The 22,373-nt window shown below is 30.7% G+C and overlaps 2 protein-coding genes and 1 non-coding gene across 3 annotated transcripts; 2 read left to right on the forward strand and 1 right to left on the reverse strand.

The window, feature by feature from the left end:
* The first annotated feature begins 7,016 nt into the window (after positions 1-7,016).
* On the forward strand, positions 7,017-14,994 carry LOC125830310 (probable CoA ligase CCL8). Its single transcript, XM_049509511.1, has 17 exons — positions 7,017-7,372; positions 8,421-8,590; positions 8,863-9,036; positions 9,315-9,498; positions 9,609-9,697; positions 10,230-10,299; positions 10,432-10,484; positions 10,580-10,687; positions 11,293-11,391; positions 11,584-11,676; positions 11,768-11,845; positions 12,002-12,106; positions 12,388-12,478; positions 13,179-13,252; positions 13,395-13,574; positions 13,858-13,911; positions 14,668-14,994. The coding sequence occupies exons 1-17, from the start codon at positions 7,252-7,254 to the stop codon at positions 14,713-14,715; spliced, it is 1,791 nt and encodes a 596-aa protein (XP_049365468.1). The 5' UTR covers positions 7,017-7,251; the 3' UTR covers positions 14,716-14,994.
* A 1,804-nt stretch (positions 14,995-16,798) lies between these two features.
* TRNAT-AGU (transfer RNA threonine (anticodon AGU)) lies at positions 16,799-16,872 on the forward strand. The gene has a single exon. It is a non-coding gene; the product is annotated as a tRNA-Thr (tRNA).
* A 274-nt stretch (positions 16,873-17,146) lies between these two features.
* On the reverse strand, positions 17,147-21,502 carry LOC125830487 (protein NRT1/ PTR FAMILY 1.2-like). Its single transcript, XM_049509687.1, has 4 exons — positions 21,339-21,502; positions 20,618-20,835; positions 18,235-18,788; positions 17,147-18,156 (listed from the first exon to the last, which is right to left on the reverse strand). The coding sequence occupies exons 1-4, from the start codon at positions 21,466-21,468 to the stop codon at positions 17,253-17,255; spliced, it is 1,806 nt and encodes a 601-aa protein (XP_049365644.1). The 5' UTR covers positions 21,469-21,502; the 3' UTR covers positions 17,147-17,252.
* Between the last annotated feature and the right edge of the window lie 871 nt (positions 21,503-22,373).

Below are 22,373 nucleotides of genomic sequence, written 5' to 3' on the forward strand. Positions count from 1 at the left end.
GAAAAGTCACAACTTATTGAAAAAGTCACAACTCTTTGGAAAAGTCACAACTCATCGAAAAATCACAACCCTTTGAAAAAAGTCACAACTTATCGAAAAAGTCACAACTCATCGAAAAAGTCACAACCTAAGTTAGGGATGTTATAGTAATTTAACATTCAAGTTAGGAGTTCATGCTTTTAAGGTAATATATATATATATATATATATATATATATATATATATATATATATATATAGAGAGAGAGAGAGAGAGAGGTGGATCCAGGATTTTGAGGGGCAGGGTGCATATTTTATGAGTAATAGTGTGATTTCGAAATTTACATAGGAGAATTCTAATAGCTAGTTTGGCCACAAAAATGTTTATTGTTTTTTTTTTTATATATATATAAATAAGGTATTTGACCATGTTTTTAGGAGAAAATTAATGTTCTTACAAGTAGCAAAAATTGATATTCAAAACCTAAAAGAAATAGATTTTTTTTGAAAAAGTACTTTTGATTTTTAAAAAATACACTATTTTATTGCCAAGAATTTTAACAAAAAGTGTATATGGTTTATAAAAATTAAGAACCATTATCAATAGAATTGAAGAACACTTTTAAAATATTTGGCCAAATACTCATTGCAGTTCATTAGTGTTTTTAAAATTAATTGATCAAACACAAACTGATACTCATCAAAGGTATTTATTTTAAAACACTTTTGGAAAAGGAAAAAGACATTTCACAATAATTTAATTTTAAAAGATTGTTTAAACAAACTATAAAATCTGTATCATCAATTTTATAAATTAGCATACTTGGCATGTTCAAATATTAACATTAAGGACGAACCACTGACCCTGGAGACATAAACTTGACGATTTTCCATTTGCATTACACGATCATTCATTAATAGGGGTGGTATTTGTAGATCTGCCCCGTATGTATATACTAGATATGGGACCCCGTGCCAGCACGGGGCCCAATATATGTTACTGTTTCTGTTTTAATTTATGTGGTACATACGAACTTTGAAGTTAATCAATTTTTAGTATGTTTTTATATATTTTAAGTTGCTAATTATTTTTATTTAGAGTATGTTTTACGTAAATATTATAAATCACAATAAATAACAAGTTAATTTTAAAAAAAAAACTTATAAAAAATTCATTGACTTTTGAAATTTCATTTGTATCACATAAATCAGGACAAAGCGAGTAATATATATGAAAATGACATAAAACGTACTATAACTCACAATCATTAGCAACTTAAAATATCTATATATCTATATTTCTCCCAATTTATGTGGTATAGATGAAATTTTGAAAGTTAACAAAAACTTTTTATATGTTTTCAAATATTTTAAGCTATTAATTATTATGATTTATAATACTTTTTACATAAAAAATTTATTTATATAAGTATAAAAGAAATTTTTTTTAAAAAGAAAACATAAATGTTAGCAGGAGTCCAATCTATGTTAATTTCTATGTTTTAATTATTGTAATACCGATTGAATTTGGAGAGCCAACTAAATTTTTTTAAAGGATTTTTTTTTATAAATTTTAAGTTGTTAATTATTATAATTTATAATATTTTTATTAATTTTAAACCAATATATGTTTTTCTCTGTCTCAATTGCATGAGACATATGGAATTTGGAGAGTCAATTAAAATTTTAAAATATGTTAAGTTGTTAATTATTATACCTTATAGTACTATTACGTGATTTTCAAATAAAATATGTAATTTTTTTATTTCAATTTATATGTCATTGATATAATTACATATATTAAGTAATGAAGAATTAATGTCTAAATTATGTGACACCTATGAATTTTGGAGTGTAAATCAAATTAGTTATATATGATTTTAAAAAAATAAAGCGGTTAATTATTACAATTTATAATACTTTTTATATATTTTTTAAATGATATATATATACATCTTTATGATATTGATATTAGTATTATAATAAATTAAATTTTATTATTTTTAAATTTATGATCTCAATTGTCAGCCTATGCCACATTATAAAATGTTTCAAAGTAGATATCAGATTTACAAAAATGTCGATGCCAGCTAAAGTAATAAAATAACATCTAAGGGCATGAACCTATATGTGTATATATAAAGCTGAATATAGACAATCTGATGTGGCATCTCTCTATGACCAGTAATTCTATTCATCTTTTTTCTCCTTTTTTTGACATTTTATCTTTGTTTTGTATTTCTTATTTGTATTTTTAAAAAAAAGTATTTATATCATACCCGATTAATTATGCCCTTTATAACATCCAATACACTAATATAGATTTAAGTAAATGAAAATGGAAGATGAAAAGATAAAAACTATTCATTTTTCATAACTGTTTATAATTATTTAGCCTATAAAATAAAAAAAAATAGTTGACCATTTGTAACAAATAAGAACAAATTTTCACTTTGGCTCTTCTTCTTCTGACGATGATGATCAATATATGGTATCAACTTCTGTCGCTAAGATGTCCATCAAATTTCTAGGTCATGTGACTTTTTTAACAAAAGAGAAAGAGAGAATATCTCATGATTCTTGTGAAGACATTGATGTAAAGAAAGAGATTATGTAACAAAAAGTTCTTTTCAAAATTAAAGACTTTTTGAAAAAATGTTTATTCCTCCTACAAGGAGAGAAAATTCATTGTGGTTGACAAATTTATAAGAAGGCTGATTAGTGTTTCAAAGGGTAAGAAAAATTATTTGGAGAAAAAGTCATTCTATTTATGGAATTCGTATCAAATTAGGAGGAGAACAAGCAAAAATTTATTTTGTGATTTGAAAAGAGAGAAAATTAGATATTATTTCTTTCAACCTCATTATTCTTCTAATTTCTTTCTTCTTTTATTTTGTCTTGATTTTTTGTATCTTTAAAGTTTTTTTTTCTTATTTATCTTTAATTAAAATTTATATATATTTTCTTAAAAAGAATTTAAAAAGATGATCATATTTAGTTCCTTTCCTCATCAATGTTATTAATCTCATAATTAGTGTTATTTATATTATTTTCTTAATTACTTTTTTTCTTTCATTTAATTATTCATTTGAAGAAATTAGTTATTATAACTTTATAAGAATTACACATGTATTTTTACATAATTGATTTGTTATTTTAAAATTTTTTGGATCATTCTTCATCTTAAAGTTTCTATCTATATGTAATAATAAAGCTAAAATAGAAAATGTGGGGTGACACCTTCTTAGCAATAGATACTTATTTATTCTTATCAATGTTTCTGACATTTTTTGTTATTTTTTCCTTAAAATAATTGTTGCCTCGATTTTTAGTTTTAGTTTTATTTTTTTAACATTTTCTAATTTTAAAAGACTGAAAAATTTATATTGAAAATTTACAAAATATAAAAAATGATTTATTTAACTCCTATCATCATCAATATTATTATTAATTTGTTTTACTTCTTTTCTTAATCTTCATTTCATCATTAATGTAATTTATATCATTTTCTTATATATATATATATATATATTTGTGATATTTCTTAGAAGTTAGGATTATTATTTATTTAATTTTTTAAAATTTTGAATTCTTTTGTCATACTAAATACAACATGTTTTATTATAATTACGTTTAATATATTAATCAATATGTTGTACGAATGAAAAGAAAATTATCATTTCACAAAAACAAAGGTTAAAATATAATTTATTATGATTAAGGAAAGATAAAATTATTATTCCAATATCCATAACCATATATAATACATTAAAAATTAATTGAAAAGTTGTAAATGGAAAAGGAATCACCATTTAAGGAATCATTATTTTTAAATTTTTGAATCATTTCTTCTTCTAAAAGTTTTTATCCATATGTAACAATAAAGTTAAAATAGAAAATGTAGTGACACCATTCTTAGTAATAGATACTTATTTATTTTTATCAATTTTTTCTGACAATTTTGGTTATATTTTTCTTTAAAATAATTATTGCCTCGAATTTTTTTTTTTTTAATATTTATTTTTAATTTTAAAAGATTGGAAATTTTATGTTAAAAATTTAAATAATAGAAAAAATGATTTATTTAACTTTTATCATCATCAATACTACTAATTTATTTGACGTTTTTTCTTAATCTTCATTTGATCATTAATGTTATTTATATAATTTTCTTAAATCACTTATTTTTTCTTTTTTAACTCTTTTATATATATAAAGTTGGATATGTAAATGATGATGTGACATTTCTTAGAAGCTAAGATTACTATTTATCTAATTTCTCCAATTTTTGAGTTCTTTTGTCATACTAAATACAATATGTTTTATTATAATTACATTCAATATAGTAAACAATATGTTCTAGGAATTGAAACAAAATTATCATTTCAGAAAAATAAATGTTCAATTATAATTTTATTATGATTAAGGAAAGATAAAGATATTATTTCAATAACTCATAACCACGTTCAATACATTAGAAATTAATTGGATATAACTATAAATGAAAAATGAATCACCATTTAAGGAAAATAAATGTTTGCAATACCATAATAATTAAGGAGAGAGTAAGATATTATTTTAATATCCTAATTCGGAACTTTTAATCTACTACTCAATTAAAAAGAAAATGCATTTAATAACATTAAAAAGTTATTAGTTTAATATTTTGTCTCATTGTACTAATTCAATTCAATCAAACTTAATTTTAAAGATAAAATAACAACTTCATTTTAATTGTTATCAATATATTTTAAAAAATTATCGTGAAAAGGCTTTTCTTGCACCTTATTTTAATTTTCATATACTATTATTATTTTTTTTGTCATTTTTCAATGATTTTTTATTTCGATTTAAAATTTAATGTTTATTCTTAAAACTCTGATGGTACAATTAAGGTGGAGTAGAATATAATAAATGATGATTCTTCTACTAAATAAGAAGATATAACGAAATTGAAAGGGTGAAGTTTTTTTTTTTTTAAATGGATAGGAAATTCTATTAAGGTATCATTACGTCATTATTCAATATATTTTTAATATAAATTTCATTTGCTGATGCATTTGTTTAGTACTCTCTCTGTCCCTAATTACTTGTTCACTTTTTCTTTTATAGTTGTCTCTAATTACTTGTCCATTTTGACAAATCAAGAAAGAACATTTTTTTTACCTATTATACCCTCAATTAAATGACTAATTACTTTGAAAATTGCAGAACTTTTCATCTACTTTATAATTAATAGGGGTAAAATGATAAACTCACTATGTCATTAATTGATTTCTTAATAAATGTGTCAATTTAAAAGTGGACAAGTAATTAGGGACAGAGAGAGTATTACAGTGTTATTTGACATTATGAGATATTTCTTAGACATTTAAGGAGAATGGTACACCGGAATATATATTATATATTAAAGGATCAACTTCATGCAATGGAAGAATTTGTTATTAGCAAATATATTTTAACTTATTTGATAAAAAATATATTCTTCCTCATTTAATAGATGTAAAATTTGTGAAGCTTTATTTTTTTCACAATCTTCATATTATTAAAACAAATAATAATATTACGATTAAACAACAGAGTAAATATAAAATTAATCAAAAATATTTAATTTTAATGATCGTGCGAAGTGCGGCCAAGTTCTCTAATTTAAAACAAAAAAGTCAAATTTAAATGGGTCTACCATAGAATTCCTAGAAATCCAACTTCAAAAATTATGTTAAAAATGGAAACTAAAAAGTGAAATAAATTTAATTGTGAGTTATCCTTCGTCTGCCCCATTTTATGTGACACTTTTTATTTCTCAAGAATCAAATAGTTTAAGTTTGACCATAAATTTGCGTATGATATCTTCAATTTTTTAAAAATGAAATTTATATATTTGTAAACTACGTAAAAATCAAAACATTATAATTCATAATAATTAATAATTCAAAATATTTTAAAGATCTATGAAAAATTTAAGATGAAAGATAAACTAAAGAGAGTAAAAGGGGAGAATGGAAAGTAGAAAAAAAGAATAGTTCATCTTTTTGGTGGGCCTCAATGTACAATTTCTATAGCTTTTAGTCCAACTCTTTAGTGCAATGTTGGTCCTCCCAAACTCCCATTTCTAAATAGGAGTAATATATATATATATATATATATATATATATTTTTTTTTTTTTTTAATGGTATGAAGGAGTAACTAAATAGTGTTTTTATCGAGAAAATGATCAAAATGGTCTTTGATCTATTGGGGTTGCTTTATTTTGGTCCTTAATATATTATAGGGTAAAAGACTAAGTTGAACACATTTTGTCATACATTAAGAACTATTTCAATCACTTAGAATATATTAAGGATCAAAATAAAGCAATCCCAATACATCAAGGACCATTTTGATCATTTTCTCTGTTTTCACCGAAGTATCAATTCTTCCTCTTTGATACCATCAGATTATATATATACTTTGATGATATTAAATTCTAATAATTAAAAATAAAAAATATGAAAATAAAAAATTAACTGCTTGTAAATAGTTTTTCTTTTTAGGTAGAAATGCTCTTTTCCCTTATTTAAAGTACATAAAAATTGTTTGTAGGCTTGGGACTAAAATAATGATTAGAACCTCCTTCGTCTTTTGGATACCCATATTACAAAGCGACTAATTAAGAAATTTCCCTTATTTTAACCTTTGGCCATCATTTATATTTAACTAAAAAATAAATAATTACCCAAAGGAAACAAATCGTAAATTAAGTTATTTTCCATATTCTAATTACTGAATAATCTCTGGGGAAAAATGACAAATTTACCTCTTAAACTATCGTAAATAGTTTGCAGATATCCTCCGTTATATTTTTGAGATATTGGTGCCCCTATCGTCTAAAAACTAATGCATATATACCATTTTATACTAACGGACATACATATGTCATAATCTTATCAATCGGCCCTATATTTATTAATCTTCCGTTAGACTGAACGACTATAGTTCGGTATATTTATCCTTTTTCCCCTAATCTAGGTGCTAATCTTCTTCACAATTAAAACGCCGTCAATCTACGGCTACCCAATCGGAAACCGTTGACGCTGATCCCGCCGGCGAGACCAACCCCCAACCATAGACGTATTTGAACTGTTGGGTTATTTATGAAGAAACCAAAAATTTCAACCCAGCCACATTTACTATGTCACGTAACATACAGTTGTGGCAACCAAAGCTGATGGGTCGCCATAAATTGACATTTCTTGTTTTTTCTTTATAAAGAAATTCTCCTCACCTAATAGTATGAGCACATTGAAATTTCTCAACTACTTCCTCTGTTCTAACTCTTCATATATTCAGTATCGTTTTGCCTGTCCCAAAAATCATAGCTTTATCTCATCCCAACTTCGCCTCTTATCCTCCGGTAAGTTTTCTTTCTCAATCAAAAAACCCATGTTGAGGAATTTTGATTATCTTGATATACGTTATTGTAAATGTATATGTTTTGTTCGTGGGTTTGTTCGTGGGTTTTCGAGTGGGGTTTGTTTGGGAAAAAATTAAGAACTGAAAGCATGCATATCAATTGTTTGAAGAAATGTTTGTTTGAGCTGCATTTGCGAAAACAAAAAAAAAAAGTCATCTTTACTCGATTATGAATTAGAAATATAAGGAAATAGATGTTATAGCATGCTATAAATCTTAAAAGAAAGAAGCGGAATTTTTTATATCTGGGGATTTCCTGTTCTGTTTTGGTTGATCATATTTGGATTAGGATCTGTCGAGATATATTATGAGAGGTGGCTATTTTCGCGCTCCTGTGGAATCTTGTAAAGAGATGTATAAAGGTGGGCTTTGTGATTTTAGAATTGATATGTTTTTTTGTTAACACATGGAGAATATCTCAAATTCTACATCTTCTTTTCACTGTGAGCTGAGAACCTCATCTTAAGGAAGCAGGGATTTTTACTTTTTTTCTTTGGGGTTGGGCATCTATTTGCATCTTCAGAAACAGTACTACTTTTGGAGTAAAATGTATGCCCTGTTCCATTTCATATGATGCTATTTGATTGGAAATGGAGTTTGAAATGCTTATTGGACGCTCATATTGTATTAGGTGTAGAAAAGTTACTTTGATATGGAAAACATTACTCAAAATTTAATACTTGAATTGTTTAAATGAATTTGAGTTCTTGAATGTCGGTGAAAGTTGAATAGAATAATATTATCAGTAAAATGGTACGAAAAAACGTTTTGGGGACGTTCTGAAAAGTAGAGATTATCTGTTAAGTCGGAATAAGTGAGTAGTTATTTACTATATTTCATGTGTAATATATCTTCGTAAACTAAGTGTCCCTTGGATGCGACTCATGGCATATCTTCTTTTGTGCTTCAAAAAGTTAGAGATGGTGGTACAAACATGACATATACATAATCTTAAAGTTCTATTCCTCTTTCTTTGTTTTTATTTTCAGCTACAAGTAGCATAAGCTATATGGAGCTGGTCAAGGAAGTTGCCAGCAAGGGACCTGAATCGCAGAAGAATATTGCGATAAGAGCTGATGAAAAGTGCTACAGTTACCTGCAGTTGATATCATCTGCGAGGAAAATATCAAATTTGTTAAGCAAGCTAGATCTTAAAACCGTGAGTTGGAAATGACGAATTATCTATGAATAACTAAAGCTGCATGAATTTTTGTTTTAATCTTTATCAAACAGTGTAGATTAAATGAAAGTTTTCTTTTCCCAGTTGTAATGTTTAGTTGACAATAATATTGTTTACGAAATTCATTCAATGCGAGTCCTTTACCCCACATTATCTTTTTCATCTTGATATATTGCTCTTCCAATTTCTAAGTCAGTCTACAGAATTTACTTCGGTTATTGCTTTCTGCTCAGTTGCTTCCACTTTTTCAGGACAAAGGCATCAAAGAAAATGAACATCACAATGGAGCAAGAGTAGGGATTGTGGCCAAACCTTCTGCTGAGTTCGTTGCTGGAATACTAGGGACCTGGCTTAGTGGAGGTTGTGCAGTTCCTCTTGCTCTGAGCTACCCTGAGAGTGAACTGCTACATGTGATGAATGACTCGGTCTGTCTCTGAATCTTTGTTCTTCTCCCTCACTGTTTCCTGTCAGTAAAGTGTTATATTGAAAGATAATGAAGACACATAAAAAATGAATGTCTTTTACCTTTTCAAATATTCAATATTAATGATATAGATTGCATTTTTTTTTATGCCTTGCTCTGTCTGTAGATGATTAGCTCATGTTATTAGGCTGAATATTCCCTGTCTGCATGATGTTGAAACACTGCGATGTCCTCTTTCCGGTTTTTGTATTTAATTCATTGTGAAACATTGATTTCTAGGACATCTCCATAATTTTGAGTACTGAGGACCACCAAGAACTTATGAATATAATTGCAGCAAAAACTGGTGCTCAGTTATCTCTCATTCCTTCAATTCCCGACATGCATTCATCAACAAAGAATGACCAGTCAAAAGACATGGTTTCTGACGGCCAACAAGATCTGCTAGAAATCAATTCCTACGGTGAGATAATGTAATTTGTCTGTTTCTCCATATGGTTCTTTATTTTCCCATGGAGATGTTTGGAACTCATCAATAGCGTTTTCCTTTGTTCTGTACATGTTACCTTTAAGGCGAGAACCCTGCTTTTATCTTGTACACCAGCGGCACAACAGGGAAACCAAAAGGAGTCGTCCACACACACAATGGAGTTTTAGCACAGGTTGATGTCTGCTCTAGACTTGATATCAGCATTCCCCTGATTTTATTGGATCTTGATATGATTGATTTTTTCGCCTTTATGTCTTCTTCTCAAATTCATTGATCTACTAGCTCATTCCACTTTTACTTTGTGATGTTACGCTGTAATTAAGTCTCAGTAGATATCATTCATATCACAAACCTTGGTGTGTCCGATTGAGCAAGTTTGCTTCCCCTTTTTTTCTTCCTCAATTAGGCTGCGAATGCATATGTATTCCATTGATTCTGAAGGTAGGATAATGTGTGATAGTATTTGTATTGCTGAGAGATGATAAGTAACCCAAGTCTGCACCTTGGACTAACTGCTGTTGTAATGAAGAAGAATCGATATCATTTGCTAAAGTGAACTTGTTTAGGTCTTGTTTCAGTTGTCAGTAATATTGGGAGGGGTGAGGATTGTCTTTATTGATGTTTTGCTATGAAATACTCTTTTCAGTTTTCTGGAAGTTTTGTTGATGCCTGTGCTAACCCTCCTTCCATGTTTGCTGTTTCAGGTCCAAATGTTAGCTAATGCATGGGAATACACGCCCAAGGATCAATTTCTGCATTGTCTACCACTCCATCATATCCACAGTCCTTTATTTTTGTTCCCAATCATGTTTTTCACAGTTTTCCTGCTTTTGCAATGTGTTTTTGTGTGGGATAAACAATCTCATTTGGACTACAAAACTGGCTGATCCTTAACCTGTACTATACATGTGCATGGACTTTTCAATGCTTTGCTTGCCCCTCTTTATGCAGGTTCCACGGTATAATTTCACATCATCAAACTTTTTTCACTCACAGCATACATGCTGTCGGATTGGAAATTCATGTTACTATATCCGCTTTTCTCTTTTTGAAGGTCGACTTCGTGCCAAAATTCAGTGTGAGGGGAATTTGGCAGAGATGGCGTGAATCATATCCTACAGATGGGACTATAATGGATAATGCCATTACGGTGTTTACTGGAGTAAGTCAGTTTTAAGTAGATTAGTGAAACATTGTTGCAATGTTATGTCATGGTAGATAATCTGTGCATTTATTATGTTGAGCTTTGCATTCTTAAACTTACCATGGAAAAATGATTTCTCGCTTCAGTTGCATTATATGTGCGTGAAGCTTTGAGTAAGAATACATGTCTCCTGTTCCTGCATCTCTGAATTGGACTCACAGTGGAAGCCTCTAATAATGTCATAAATTTCTTTAACTTATCATGAAGCACCATTGCATCAGTTGCATCCTGTTTGCTTCAAAGCTTAGAATAAGAATACATGGTTTCTCGATTCCTTTGCATAATGCTTTCTCTATGGCTGAGACTAATAATACCGTGTCATGATCTCTGATTTCTGTATCCCTGGATTGGAGATACTTGCAGTAGAAGCTTCTACTTAATGTCAGATATCTAAGATGTCATTACTATGGTTGTATCTGGGGTATGGATAGGGATAGCTTTAGCTTTTGTGTGTACCTAGATAGGATTTTCCAACGCCATGGTGTCACCTGATAGCTTTGGTGGCAGATCCACCGACTCCTACCTCCACTCTTTTCTGATTGATGTTTTTTCTAATCCAATAGGTTCCAACTATGTATGCACGATTGATACAAGGCTATGAAGCAATGGATCCAGAACTAAAAACAGCTTCTGCTTCAGCAGCAAGACACTTGCGTCTCATGGTAATAGACTTGGTTTCTCTTTTGCTGGTGTTATTTTGATAGACAACACAAAACATAATTAGGATCTTAACTGTAAAGAGCCTGACTTTCGCGTTTTGGTTGGTTTTATAGAGTATAGAATGTACTGTTGTCAAAACCTAATGTGTTTTTTAATCATCCCAAATGAGAAAAAACAATAATTTCTGCTTCCAGATGAGTGGCTCCTCTGCACTTCCTCTGCCCGTCATGCAGCAGTGGGAAACCATTACAGGACACCGGTTATTGGAACGTTATGGCATGACTGAGGTAAATGTGCTCATAGCCACTTATTTTAGTATGTAGGATTTTGACTGTTCACTTAATATCTATACTTATGTAAATGGTTGATTTCGTCTAGTTTGTGATGGCAATCTCTAATCCCATAAGTGGCAAGCGCAAAGGAGGTACTGTTGGCAAGCCATTTCCAGGTGTGCAGGTTAGTGAGTTCCTTATGTTATGTTTTCCACATCTAATATGCTGGTGCAACAAAGTCCATAAATGCAGTCCAAAAATTTTGTTAGATGCATCCCGTCTTTATGATAAGTTCTAGCTATTTTTCTTGAATATTCTGTCACTTTTTTTTTTCTGATAGGCCAAGATTCTTTTGGACGATGAAAGTAGTAATGACAAAACTGGAGTTGGGGAGCTCTGCATTAAGAGCCCATCGTTGTTCAAAGAATACTGGAAATTACCTGAGGTAATCACTACATAGTTGGTAATTCTACTCCTTAAACATCTCCTGCTTTGAATTTTTTTCATGCATTTATGTTAATAGCCATTTGTTTATTTGCTTTCATGAGAGAAAGTTATCTTGTATTTCTCTTACTCCCCCTTCCGCTCTTGAACCTTGTCAAGCACTTGGTTTTAATCTATTACCATTTGCAACTGTGGCTAAGTGGCTCGCCAACTTGAAATAGATGACTTCCTATGCCATTTCTTGGTATTGAATATCTCTTGTACCATGCGAGGATTTGCTAGATAACCAAGCAGTCATTTACTGAAGATGGATATTTCAAGACTGGAGATACTGTTACTGTTGACGAAGACGGATATTACATCATTCTGGGACGTAAGCATACTGTCTTCCAAGTTATTTTCTAGTTGTGCTATACCAATTTCATATGGTTTTCTTTGAATTGTTAGTTGCTAGTTGTGCTATACCAATTTTATGCATGTTATGTTCCTAGAAGACTTGTATGACCTGCATGAGATTTGAATGGCAACTTCTCTGAAAGCAATTCAGCATAATCTTGTCTCCTTTCCCCTTTTGAATTTGTCCGTACATCAAATGAAATGACAATGTTGTCTACGTGACTGCTTCCTCAAATGATGAAGTTGAATCACTGAAAATGACTATCTCGCTACTTCAGTTTTTCTGATATAGTAATATCTACCAATGGACGGGGAAGTGCAAGTATGAGTGCCATACGAATATCTAAAATTTCTCAGTTAGTAGTTCAAACCCTCAAATGATAGTGTGTGTATAACTTCGTCTTGTGTGTTCAAGAACCCAAACGGTAGATATAGGTCTGTGAAAGATATATATCTACTAGATTATAGTTGATTCTAGTTTTTATCAATAAATATTTTTTGAAGACAAAGTTCTAATTTTTAGAAGTGGCACTTATTAAGTTTATTCGACCTTGGTTCTTTGGCCTGTTGCTTTCCATTCATAAAACAATGGAGTGATGAAAGTTCTTTTGCTATCAACCTGCATCTGTTAGAGAGAAAATTGATTTCTTTTAGAATTGATATTTTTTCTTTTTCAGGTACAAATGCTGATATTATGAAGTTTGGTGGATACAAATTATCAGCATTGGAAATTGAAGCAGTTCTATTGGAGGTTGCTGCTTGTCTATCTATCTATCTATATAAACACCCTTGGTTTCTATCAAATTTTGAATGTTCCCCTCTGATATAGCTCTCAAATATATGATTTCAACAGTTAACATTAATCCCGTGCTAATCAAATTTCTCGTTCACAGCATCAAGCTATATCAGAGTGCTGTGTGTTAGGCTTGCCTGACAAAGACTATGGCGAAGTGGTATGTGCAATAGTTGTGCCTGAGGCTGAAGTCAAAAGAAGACGAGATGAGGAGCTAAAGCCTGCACTAACCTTGCACGAACTTTCTGATTGGGCAAAGGAGAAGCTTGCCCCATACAAGGTATCACCCATACTTGGAGAGTTAATTCTTACTGTTGCGCTTATGAATCCTGTTTGTCCTCCATATATTGAGCTTGGAAAACAAATTCCTTGTTCTAGTACAGTACATGACTGTTTTGAATGATGAAGAAACATATAAACGCTGAATTACTTGGACAAGGAAAAGGAGTTCATGCTTGTTTGGTTGATATTGTTACTATGATTTGCTTTTCTTGCGATATGTTTTGGTATTGAAGTACTAAGGTGCTTAAGCTAATTCTTGCCACTTTATGACTGTAATCCAGATACCAACTCGTCTGTTTCTGTGGGAATCTCTGCCTCGAAATGCTATGGGAAAGGTGAGATATACCAAACTCCAAACCCCCCTCCCCCCATGCTGCACTACTAAAAAGAGGTTAAAGAACCATGGAGTCAAAAATGATGGACAGCGTCGCTGCAAAAATATGACGCAATTTGCAACGCTGTTCGTCATTTCTATTTATTTTAGAAAAAACAATGGACAATGATTCTTTGTCCGTTGTTTTTTTTGGTGGATTTTTTCGTCATATATATTTATATAATTAATATTTAATTATTTATTATCGATATCGATGATATCGGTCTCTTTGGATTAAAAATAATAATTTATTAATTATTTAATAATAATGCCATCCGTCATTTTTAATTAATTTTTTTTTTTTAAAAGAAGCGACGAGCGGTGTCACTTAGTCTGTCACTTTTAGTCAAAATGTTGGTCAAACATTTTTAAAAAGCGACGAACAAGTGACGCTGCCATCACTTTTTAAAAAAATATCTAAAGGCAGATCTTGTTTTTCCCATTTTCTCTCTTTCTCTCTAAATTCCTCCAATCCCTCCCAATCACCACTGTATACGATGGTAAAAGAGTCTTGTCAACGACGGATAGCGTCGCAAATTGCATTGCTTTTTGAGCGACATTGTCCGTCATTTTTGACTCCATGGTTTTTTTAGCTCTTTTTAGTAGTGAATGGATATTTGCCTCCCTATATTCTTTCACTTGTGTTCTTTTTTAATATTTGAATTCAAATAATAATGGTTATAAACAGCAGATTTGATATCCTTTTTCTCTATACTAGGTAAATAAGAAAGAGCTGAAAAGGAAGCTGGTTGAAGATCCCAAATGAGTCAGAAGATGAAGCATCAGAAAGTAAAATAATGCTTTAAGGTGTCACTCTATGTTCTTTCACACAAAAAAGGTCTTAAAAGAATATTAGTCCAGACAGTGACTGGAGTGAAAGTGCAATTAGTATATTAAATCTAGGAATTTTAATAAGAATTGAATTTAGAAAACATGTTAAGAGTTGATACATGGATACTGTATATCCAAGATAGGACTCGCGAGCCCTACTAATTCTACTTGTGAAATGGACCTGAATATTGATTTTCTTTATTCATTCTTTTCTTCTGCTATCCCATTTCTATAATTGTAAAAGTTCTGAAATTTACTTCTTGAAAAGTGCCAAGGTATTTGCATTGCAGCTTTTTCTATTGGCATAATACATACATATGTTTTTTTTAACTTGGCTTCAACTTACATTTATGTCTTTCAACTTTGGTATGCTCAAGTAGACATTTTAAATTTGTATAAAGTTCAACAAATAGGCACATGTGTTCTACATGACAATTTTCATCCTATGTGGTGTCCTATGCGTTTTATGCCACATAGAATTAACGTGTTTACTTGTTCAATTTTATACAAGTTAAAGTGTCTACTTGTGCACATCCAAAGTTGGAGGACATAAATGTGAAAGTGAAATGAGACCAAGTTAGTTATGCCTTTTCTATTCGTGCCCTCATGTCACTTGTCATTCACCAATGGATTATCCCACTATTCGAGTCCTAGTTCCCATCACTACTACATTTTGCGTTTTTACATTTAACTAAGCAGGGAAGTATTTCACATGACATGTAGGGGATGCATTTTGTATCCTCTCTTTTTTTGGTACATAAGATGGATGTTATGGGCATATACTAAGAGAGTGATAAGATTAGGAATGAAGTTATTGGGGAGAGGATGGAGTGACCTCTATGGTGGATGATGGAGGTGAAACTAAGATGGTTCAAACTTCAATATGTGAAGAGAAGAGGGATAGATCATGCCTAATGAGGAGCAGTGAAAGGTTGGCTATAGCGGGTGTGAGAAAAGGTAGAGGTAGACCGGAAAAGTCTTGGAGAGAGATGATTAGAAAAGACATGTCTCACCTGCAACTTATCGAGGACTTGGCCCTCGATGGAACATATGAAGGTTGAGGATTAAGTCAAAAAGTTAATTGGTCGAGCATTGTATGATTCAATTTTTAGTATCGTTACTATTATTCTCATACTATCTTGTTCTTCGATTTTGATATCATCTAATGTTTCATTTGCGTCAGTTTTCCTATTATTTTATCATTGCTACTGTTCTATTCTTCATTGTTTTCAGCATGTCTTTTTCGCTATTGTATTTGTTTGACATACTTGTTTTTTTATATGTTTTATTCGAGTCAAGAATTTATTGGAAACAATATCTCCATCTTTTCAAGAAAGGAGTAAGGCTGCGTACACACCATCATCTCTAAAACTCAATTTTGTAATTACACTCAATATATTATTATCATGATTGTTGTCTTTTTTGATAAATGAAAAAAAAACCTAAATAAATTTCTTAATAAACACCATATCATTGAGCCTTTCTTCTCAAATTTACAAATCTTAGTGTGTTTTCGTTTGTTAGAAAATCTGCAAATTTCTTTTCCTCCCCAAAATTTGTATGATAGTATCTTTGTTCACGTCAACAAATTATTTATCTTCCTCTTTCATAAGTTCAACAAGAAGTAAAATTTCCACCTCTGAACCCCTTAAATCTCCCATCTCTGAACACTTTTGATCTCCATACAAAAATTCGAAAGCTATAGAAATAAGTCCATCTTGAAGAAGAGTTCTGACACTATGGTAAAGTTATCTCCATGTGATTTATGGATTACAGATTTGAATTGTGAAATCAGTCATTGATACTTATATTAAAGTAGGCTACCTACGTTACTCACACTCCTTAGGGGTGTGACCCTTCCCAAATGTTGCGTGAATGTGAAATGCTTAGTACACCGGCCTATGCTTTCTTTAAAATGAAATAAATAAGCAGACCTAAAAACATTGTACGTGGTGACTAATGAGGGTAGTGTAGAAATCAACGGACAAGTAGGATAGTGATACGAATTGGGCAGGCAAGCTTTCATAGCTCAGTTGGTTAGAGCACCCGTTTAGTAAGCGGGAGGTCTTGAGTTCGACTCTCAATGAAAGCAATGAAGTTTTTTACCCCTCCATTCTTGTTTTTACCCTCATTGCCAAACCCTATTAGATATTTGTGTGCACATTGCGGTATGTTAAAGTTAAATTGTTGGGGTTATTATCGTAGGCCATTTGAAGGCCTAACTTAGATTCAATGGATGTTCTCAACCTATATGCTAACATCCTTTTTGAGAGTAGGTCATTGATCCAGATGATGGGGATGCACCAGTGCCACACATTTATAAATCAACTAAAAATGAAAGTGAGTCATATATATTGAGATAGATGGAATACCAAATCAAAGATCTCATTGAAAAATGAACAACCAAAGCAATTATAACATAATTTACTTATAAATACTATGTATACACTAAACCACTAGCTCAACATGATTTCAAGTGGTTGACCCTGGCCTAGATACATTCTCTAGTTCCATTTCACCATCTTCCTCTACCAATTTCTTACTCCCACTCTCAACACAAGGTCCATAAGCCCAACTACAAACCATAAAATAAACCAAATTAAAACAAGTCATAATAGCAAGAAGCCAATAGTAATTCTCATAATGCCCCCTATTAATATTACTTGAAACCCAACTTTCTTTCCCTTCCCTTTTGGTAATACTATCCACATTGCTCAGTATCACACTTGCCAACAGATTTGCCACAGCAGTTCCAAGTCCAAACATCGCGGTAGCAATACTTGACATACTTTTCGGGAGCTCAGAGTAATAGAATTCTATTTGGCCAATCGCGTTGAATGCCTCTGCTATTCCATTTAAACAATGTTGTGGCACAAGCCACATTGCTGACATTGCCACTACTCCCTCGGGGTTGTTCAATAGGCCTTGATCGATTGATTTCCTTCTACGAATATGTTCAATGATCCCAGAGAGTAACATTGCCATACAAGAAAAGAATATCCCAATTCCCATTCTTTCTTTAGTTCCAATACGAAATGGTTTACCTCTGATTCTTGATCCTAATGGAATGATCACGCGATCATACACAACAAGCCAAACTGTTAAAGCAATGACAGTAAATATCCCAAAAGAGGCTGCTGGAATTTCAACGCGTTTAGTTATATGTCTATCCATAGATTTAGCTTGAAGTAAAGGGAACGAACTTTGGCTCAAGTTAATCGATACCATGATCCCTGTTGACCACAATGGCATCACTCTAACGAGGGACTTTAGCTCCTCAACTTGCTCAACTGTACAAAGACTCCACGAATCGACTGCTACACCATCTTGCTTAACATCTTCAGAGGATTTTATAATGCAAGCTTTGTTCAAAAACCTAAAATTGAAACATACACACTTCAGCTAAGACAATAATTGAACACATTCCTTAACACAAGAGCAGAGTTTTTCATACCTTAATTTGCTCGTTGGCACGATAAATTCTGAACCTTTATTGTAATGGTAACCAGAATTCTGTTCAGGATATGCAAGTTTCCTATTCTTATAAGCAACGACAATGACCTGAACAAATCTACCCAACAAATTGTTGATCACGTTTTCCTTGATATAAAGCGGAGTAGCAAGAAAAAAGAGGAAAGCAGAGAAGAACATAATAACCACAGGAACACCAAATCCGATTTTCCACCCCATATGGTCTTGAAGATATACAATGCCAGTCATAGCAATAAGAACAGAGATCATGACGGCAGCATAGTACCAGTTAAAATAAGTCTCCAACACGCGTTTGATATTACCATTAGTATCGCGCTTATCAAACTGATTTGCACCAAATGCTAACGAACATGGTCTAATACCACCAGCACCAATCGACATAAGCATAAACGAGGAGATCAAGATTGTATATTGAGCTGTTGTTGCAGATTTACATGCCTGACCTGACACTAGAAGATTGCAAGGGGGAGGCCTTGCTTTCGGAATCATTGCAGTTAACCACAACACAATTGTCCCCTGAAAATTATAATGTGACATTAAGGTGTTTAGTAGCAATCACAAAACCTGAATATTTGACTCTCGAAATTAACACCATGTGTCACATAAATTGAGACATCAGAAATACTACACTAAAAGGATAAGAGAGATGAAAAAAGGAAAAATAACTTATTCTCATCATTTAAACGTCAAATTACATTAATTTTATTATGATTAATGAATTCTGTTGAAAATGAGTATCAACTATTAACCAACACTGTTTAAGTTATACTAATATATGTAAAGATTTACTTTCTGCGTTCATTTTTACTTGTCACTATTTGACTTGACACACGCATTAAGAAAACAATTATCAATATAAGTGTTTTACCAAATTATCCTTATTATATGATGTTTAGAATTAGGTCTTGGAAAATGATTTGGAAAAAAGACATTTAATGTTGAGGGTAAAACATGGAAAAAAACAATTGTCTTTTCTTGATATATCGAAAGTGACAAACTAAAAGTGAATGGAGAAGTATGTCATACACCTTCCATTTGGATTTATTTGTCAAATATTTTCTAATTTGATTTCTACTTTTACTTGTCATTTTTGACAAATCAAGAGAAAGACAAAGAAAATTCCTATTATACCCTCCATTTATTAACGTTGAGTTAATGTCTTTAAAAAATGTATTGAGTAAATATGTTTGAGACCTTATCAATTAATAGAGGTAAAATAGTAAACTCACTATATCAATTATTGTTTTTTTAATAGATATATCAAGTTAAAATTTGACAAGTAAATCCAAACAAAAGAAGTATATTCATTGAATTTGTGCAAAAATAGAGTAAATTTTTTGCCTAAGAAAGAACGGAGGCTATGCAATGAACATGAATTATTTAATACTTAAACTTCACTAATTATACTAATTTAACACACTAACTTTAATAACGCCATTAAGTATAGTATAATCATAAAAAAAGTACTCCATTAGTGGTAATGCCATTTAAGTATGCTATAAGCATTGACAACAAATCTACATCGTATCAACGCTGGAAACAAGTGTACCTCGTATCAATAATTACAATAAAAGTCATATAATAATTTTCGGGCCTCGAAAAGATCTACTATTTTTTTTTTTAAAAAAAATTAAACTATATATAATCAATATAACAGGTTATTCTTATCGGATGAAATTTCAAATCTTAAAAATAAAATATGTTATATGTTACGCTGATGTGTAAGAATGACATGATAAGAACAAAAATTATTTGTACGGACTATATATACTCACTTAAACTCGTTACTTTTATTTTCAGAGTAATCAGCTTGCAACAATTAGATTTACTTACAAAATTCCAAAAATTAACTTTTAAATTGAATTTTAGAATTTTTAAAAATAATAAAAATGTGTTTTCACCTTTTTCACTCCAAATTACTCATAGAAAAGTAAAAAAAAACTCCAATTTATATTCATGGCTAGACACAACTCTTCTTTTCACATATCTTTTTTTTACTTTAAAAAGCAAATTTTCTTTTTTCAAATTATACAATGAAGCATGGTCAAATGTCCACTTATTATTGTAAGTATGGTTTAGGTAAAATATGCATAAAACTTGTAGACTATAGTAATCTATTTCTCTTGGGTTTAAAATTTAAATAACTAGTAGATTACTTCAATATAGTACTCTCTTCGCTCAATTAGTTATGTGAAATGACTTGAAGTATAAAATCTTCGAATAAAATTCACATAGTTAAAAAGTATATAAAAGTAACATGACAAATTTTTCAAAAACAATTATTATCACAACATCCAGATAGTTAACACCTTCACATAAAATAGATGTGATAATTATTTAATTACCAAGAAACTGAAGATGGAACCAAATCCAATGGTAAGGAAGCGTCCAAGATATGAATCTGCTATGAAAGCTCCAATAAGTGGCAAGAAATTGGTAGCTGATGACCAATAAAAGAGTAAATTTTGTGCAGTGGTAACTCCCATACTATACTCTTTCATCAAATAAAATGTCATATTTGGTAAAACCCCAAAAGTTGCCACCCTCTCCAATGCCTCATTTGCTGTTCATAAAAACCAATAATATAGTTTAAAAAAATAGAATTCAACGACAGACAAATTTTATAGCTAAATAATGAAATTAATCATGACTAATCTTATTTAATGATGGATTAATGAAAACACAGATTATTTTACCATAATCTCTAAAATTTCCCATCATTTAAAAAAATTACAAAAATCTCCTCTCTCTCGGATACATCCTAATCCCCTCTCAGATACACCCCTCTCATTAAGTAATATATCATTCGCAATCCATGAGCTATATATCCACAGATTTCCTCATGAAAATGGCTAAAATAACAAAAATGAGTTCATCCATCCCTAGAGTTCCTTTAATTTTTTGAAAACGTACTACTTAACTTGGAGTTTAAGAAAGAAAAAAAAGAAAGAATTTTAGTTCAACGTAAGTATTATGCATCACCGGGATCTCAGATGAGATTTCACTGATTATATTGTTATTATAGTTTGACAGACTAAAACGAAAAGTATGTCAGTTAATACGTACCTATAATAAATGGCATGGTTACAAGACCACCCTTGGATCTTTGAAGTTGCATTGTTGGTAGTGGAGGATCATCATCAGAAATTAGTTTATTGTGATGAGTTTTAGGTGAATTAATGGTAGAAAGTTCCATGATGAAGAAGCTAAAGATTTGAGGGAAGGAAAGAAGATGAGAATACTATAAAAGTAGTAGTGAAAATATAGAAAGGTGGATTGAGACAAGTAACATGGAGGGGTGGGGTTTATTGGAGTTGCTTTTTCTGAAAAGAAACTAATAATTCTACTCTCTCTCTCTCTCTCTGCAACTAGCTCGTGTGCATTCTTTCTATTTTGAATCATTATACAAATATTTATACAAAAGTTTAAGCCAGAGTTATTACATATATCACGTGAAAAGTTAAAAATAAAAAATATATAGTATTAGAAAAGGTAATTAACAAAGTAATTTCTTAGAATCAAATAAATTATTTATTAGAATATGAAAAGGTAATTAACAAAGTAATTTCTTTTGTCCTACTAGTTAGTGTAGTCAAAGTTTTTTTTCTTTAGTATATGAAAACGAATAAAAAATGTCCTTAAAATATACAAAATTTACCATGTTAATAATTGTGGTTAATTAAGAACTGCTCCTATATTAGACCAAATATCTGTCTCTACACATTGTGTGTAGATCAAAATAAGAAGTACAATGAGATATAAAAATAGGATAGGACAGTGGGAGTTAGTAAGTTGTAACATCGGTGTTCATGTCTTGGGTTAAAATGTACCTAATAAGCAGTAAAAAAGAGGAGACAAAGAGAAGAAGGTAAAAAAATTATAAGTTGTTTTTCAAATTTAAAATTCAACATCAAGTTAAATTTGAATTTTCCATGATCACCAAACACTAATTTTAAAATAAAGAAAAAAATTATTTTGATAAAAAAAAAATGAATAATTCCCATGGTCGAATGGATTCTTAAATTCATAATTTATTTTTTTTAAAAAAACAAATAATTGCACCTCACAAATACTCTAAATATATTTGAAGCAACAAAATCT

The sequence above is a fragment of the Solanum verrucosum genome, unplaced genomic scaffold, assembly GCF_900185275.1.
Source record: "Solanum verrucosum unplaced genomic scaffold, falcon-dt-bn FXZP01000228.1, whole genome shotgun sequence".
Classification (NCBI taxonomy): domain Eukaryota; kingdom Viridiplantae; phylum Streptophyta; class Magnoliopsida; order Solanales; family Solanaceae; genus Solanum; species Solanum verrucosum.

Coding starts and splice junctions, on each gene's coding strand:
- LOC125830310 (XM_049509511.1), top strand. CDS start 7,252: ATGAGCACATTGAAATTTCTCAACTACTTCCTCTGTTCTAACTCTTCA. Junction 10,300..10,431: donor GCATTGTCTACCACTCCATC/ATATCCACAGTC, acceptor CCTGTACTATAC/ATGTGCATGGACTTTTCAAT. Junction 11,677..11,767: donor AACGTTATGGCATGACTGAG/GTAAATGTGCTC, acceptor GATTTCGTCTAG/TTTGTGATGGCAATCTCTAA.
- LOC125830487 (XM_049509687.1), bottom strand. CDS start 21,468: ATGGAACTTTCTACCATTAATTCACCTAAAACTCATCACAATAAACTA. Junction 20,836..21,338: donor AACCATGCCATTTATTATAG/GTACGTATTAAC, acceptor TTTTATGAACAG/CAAATGAGGCATTGGAGAGG. Junction 18,789..20,617: donor GTTCCATCTTCAGTTTCTTG/GTAATTAAATAA, acceptor TATAATTTTCAG/GGGACAATTGTGTTGTGGTT.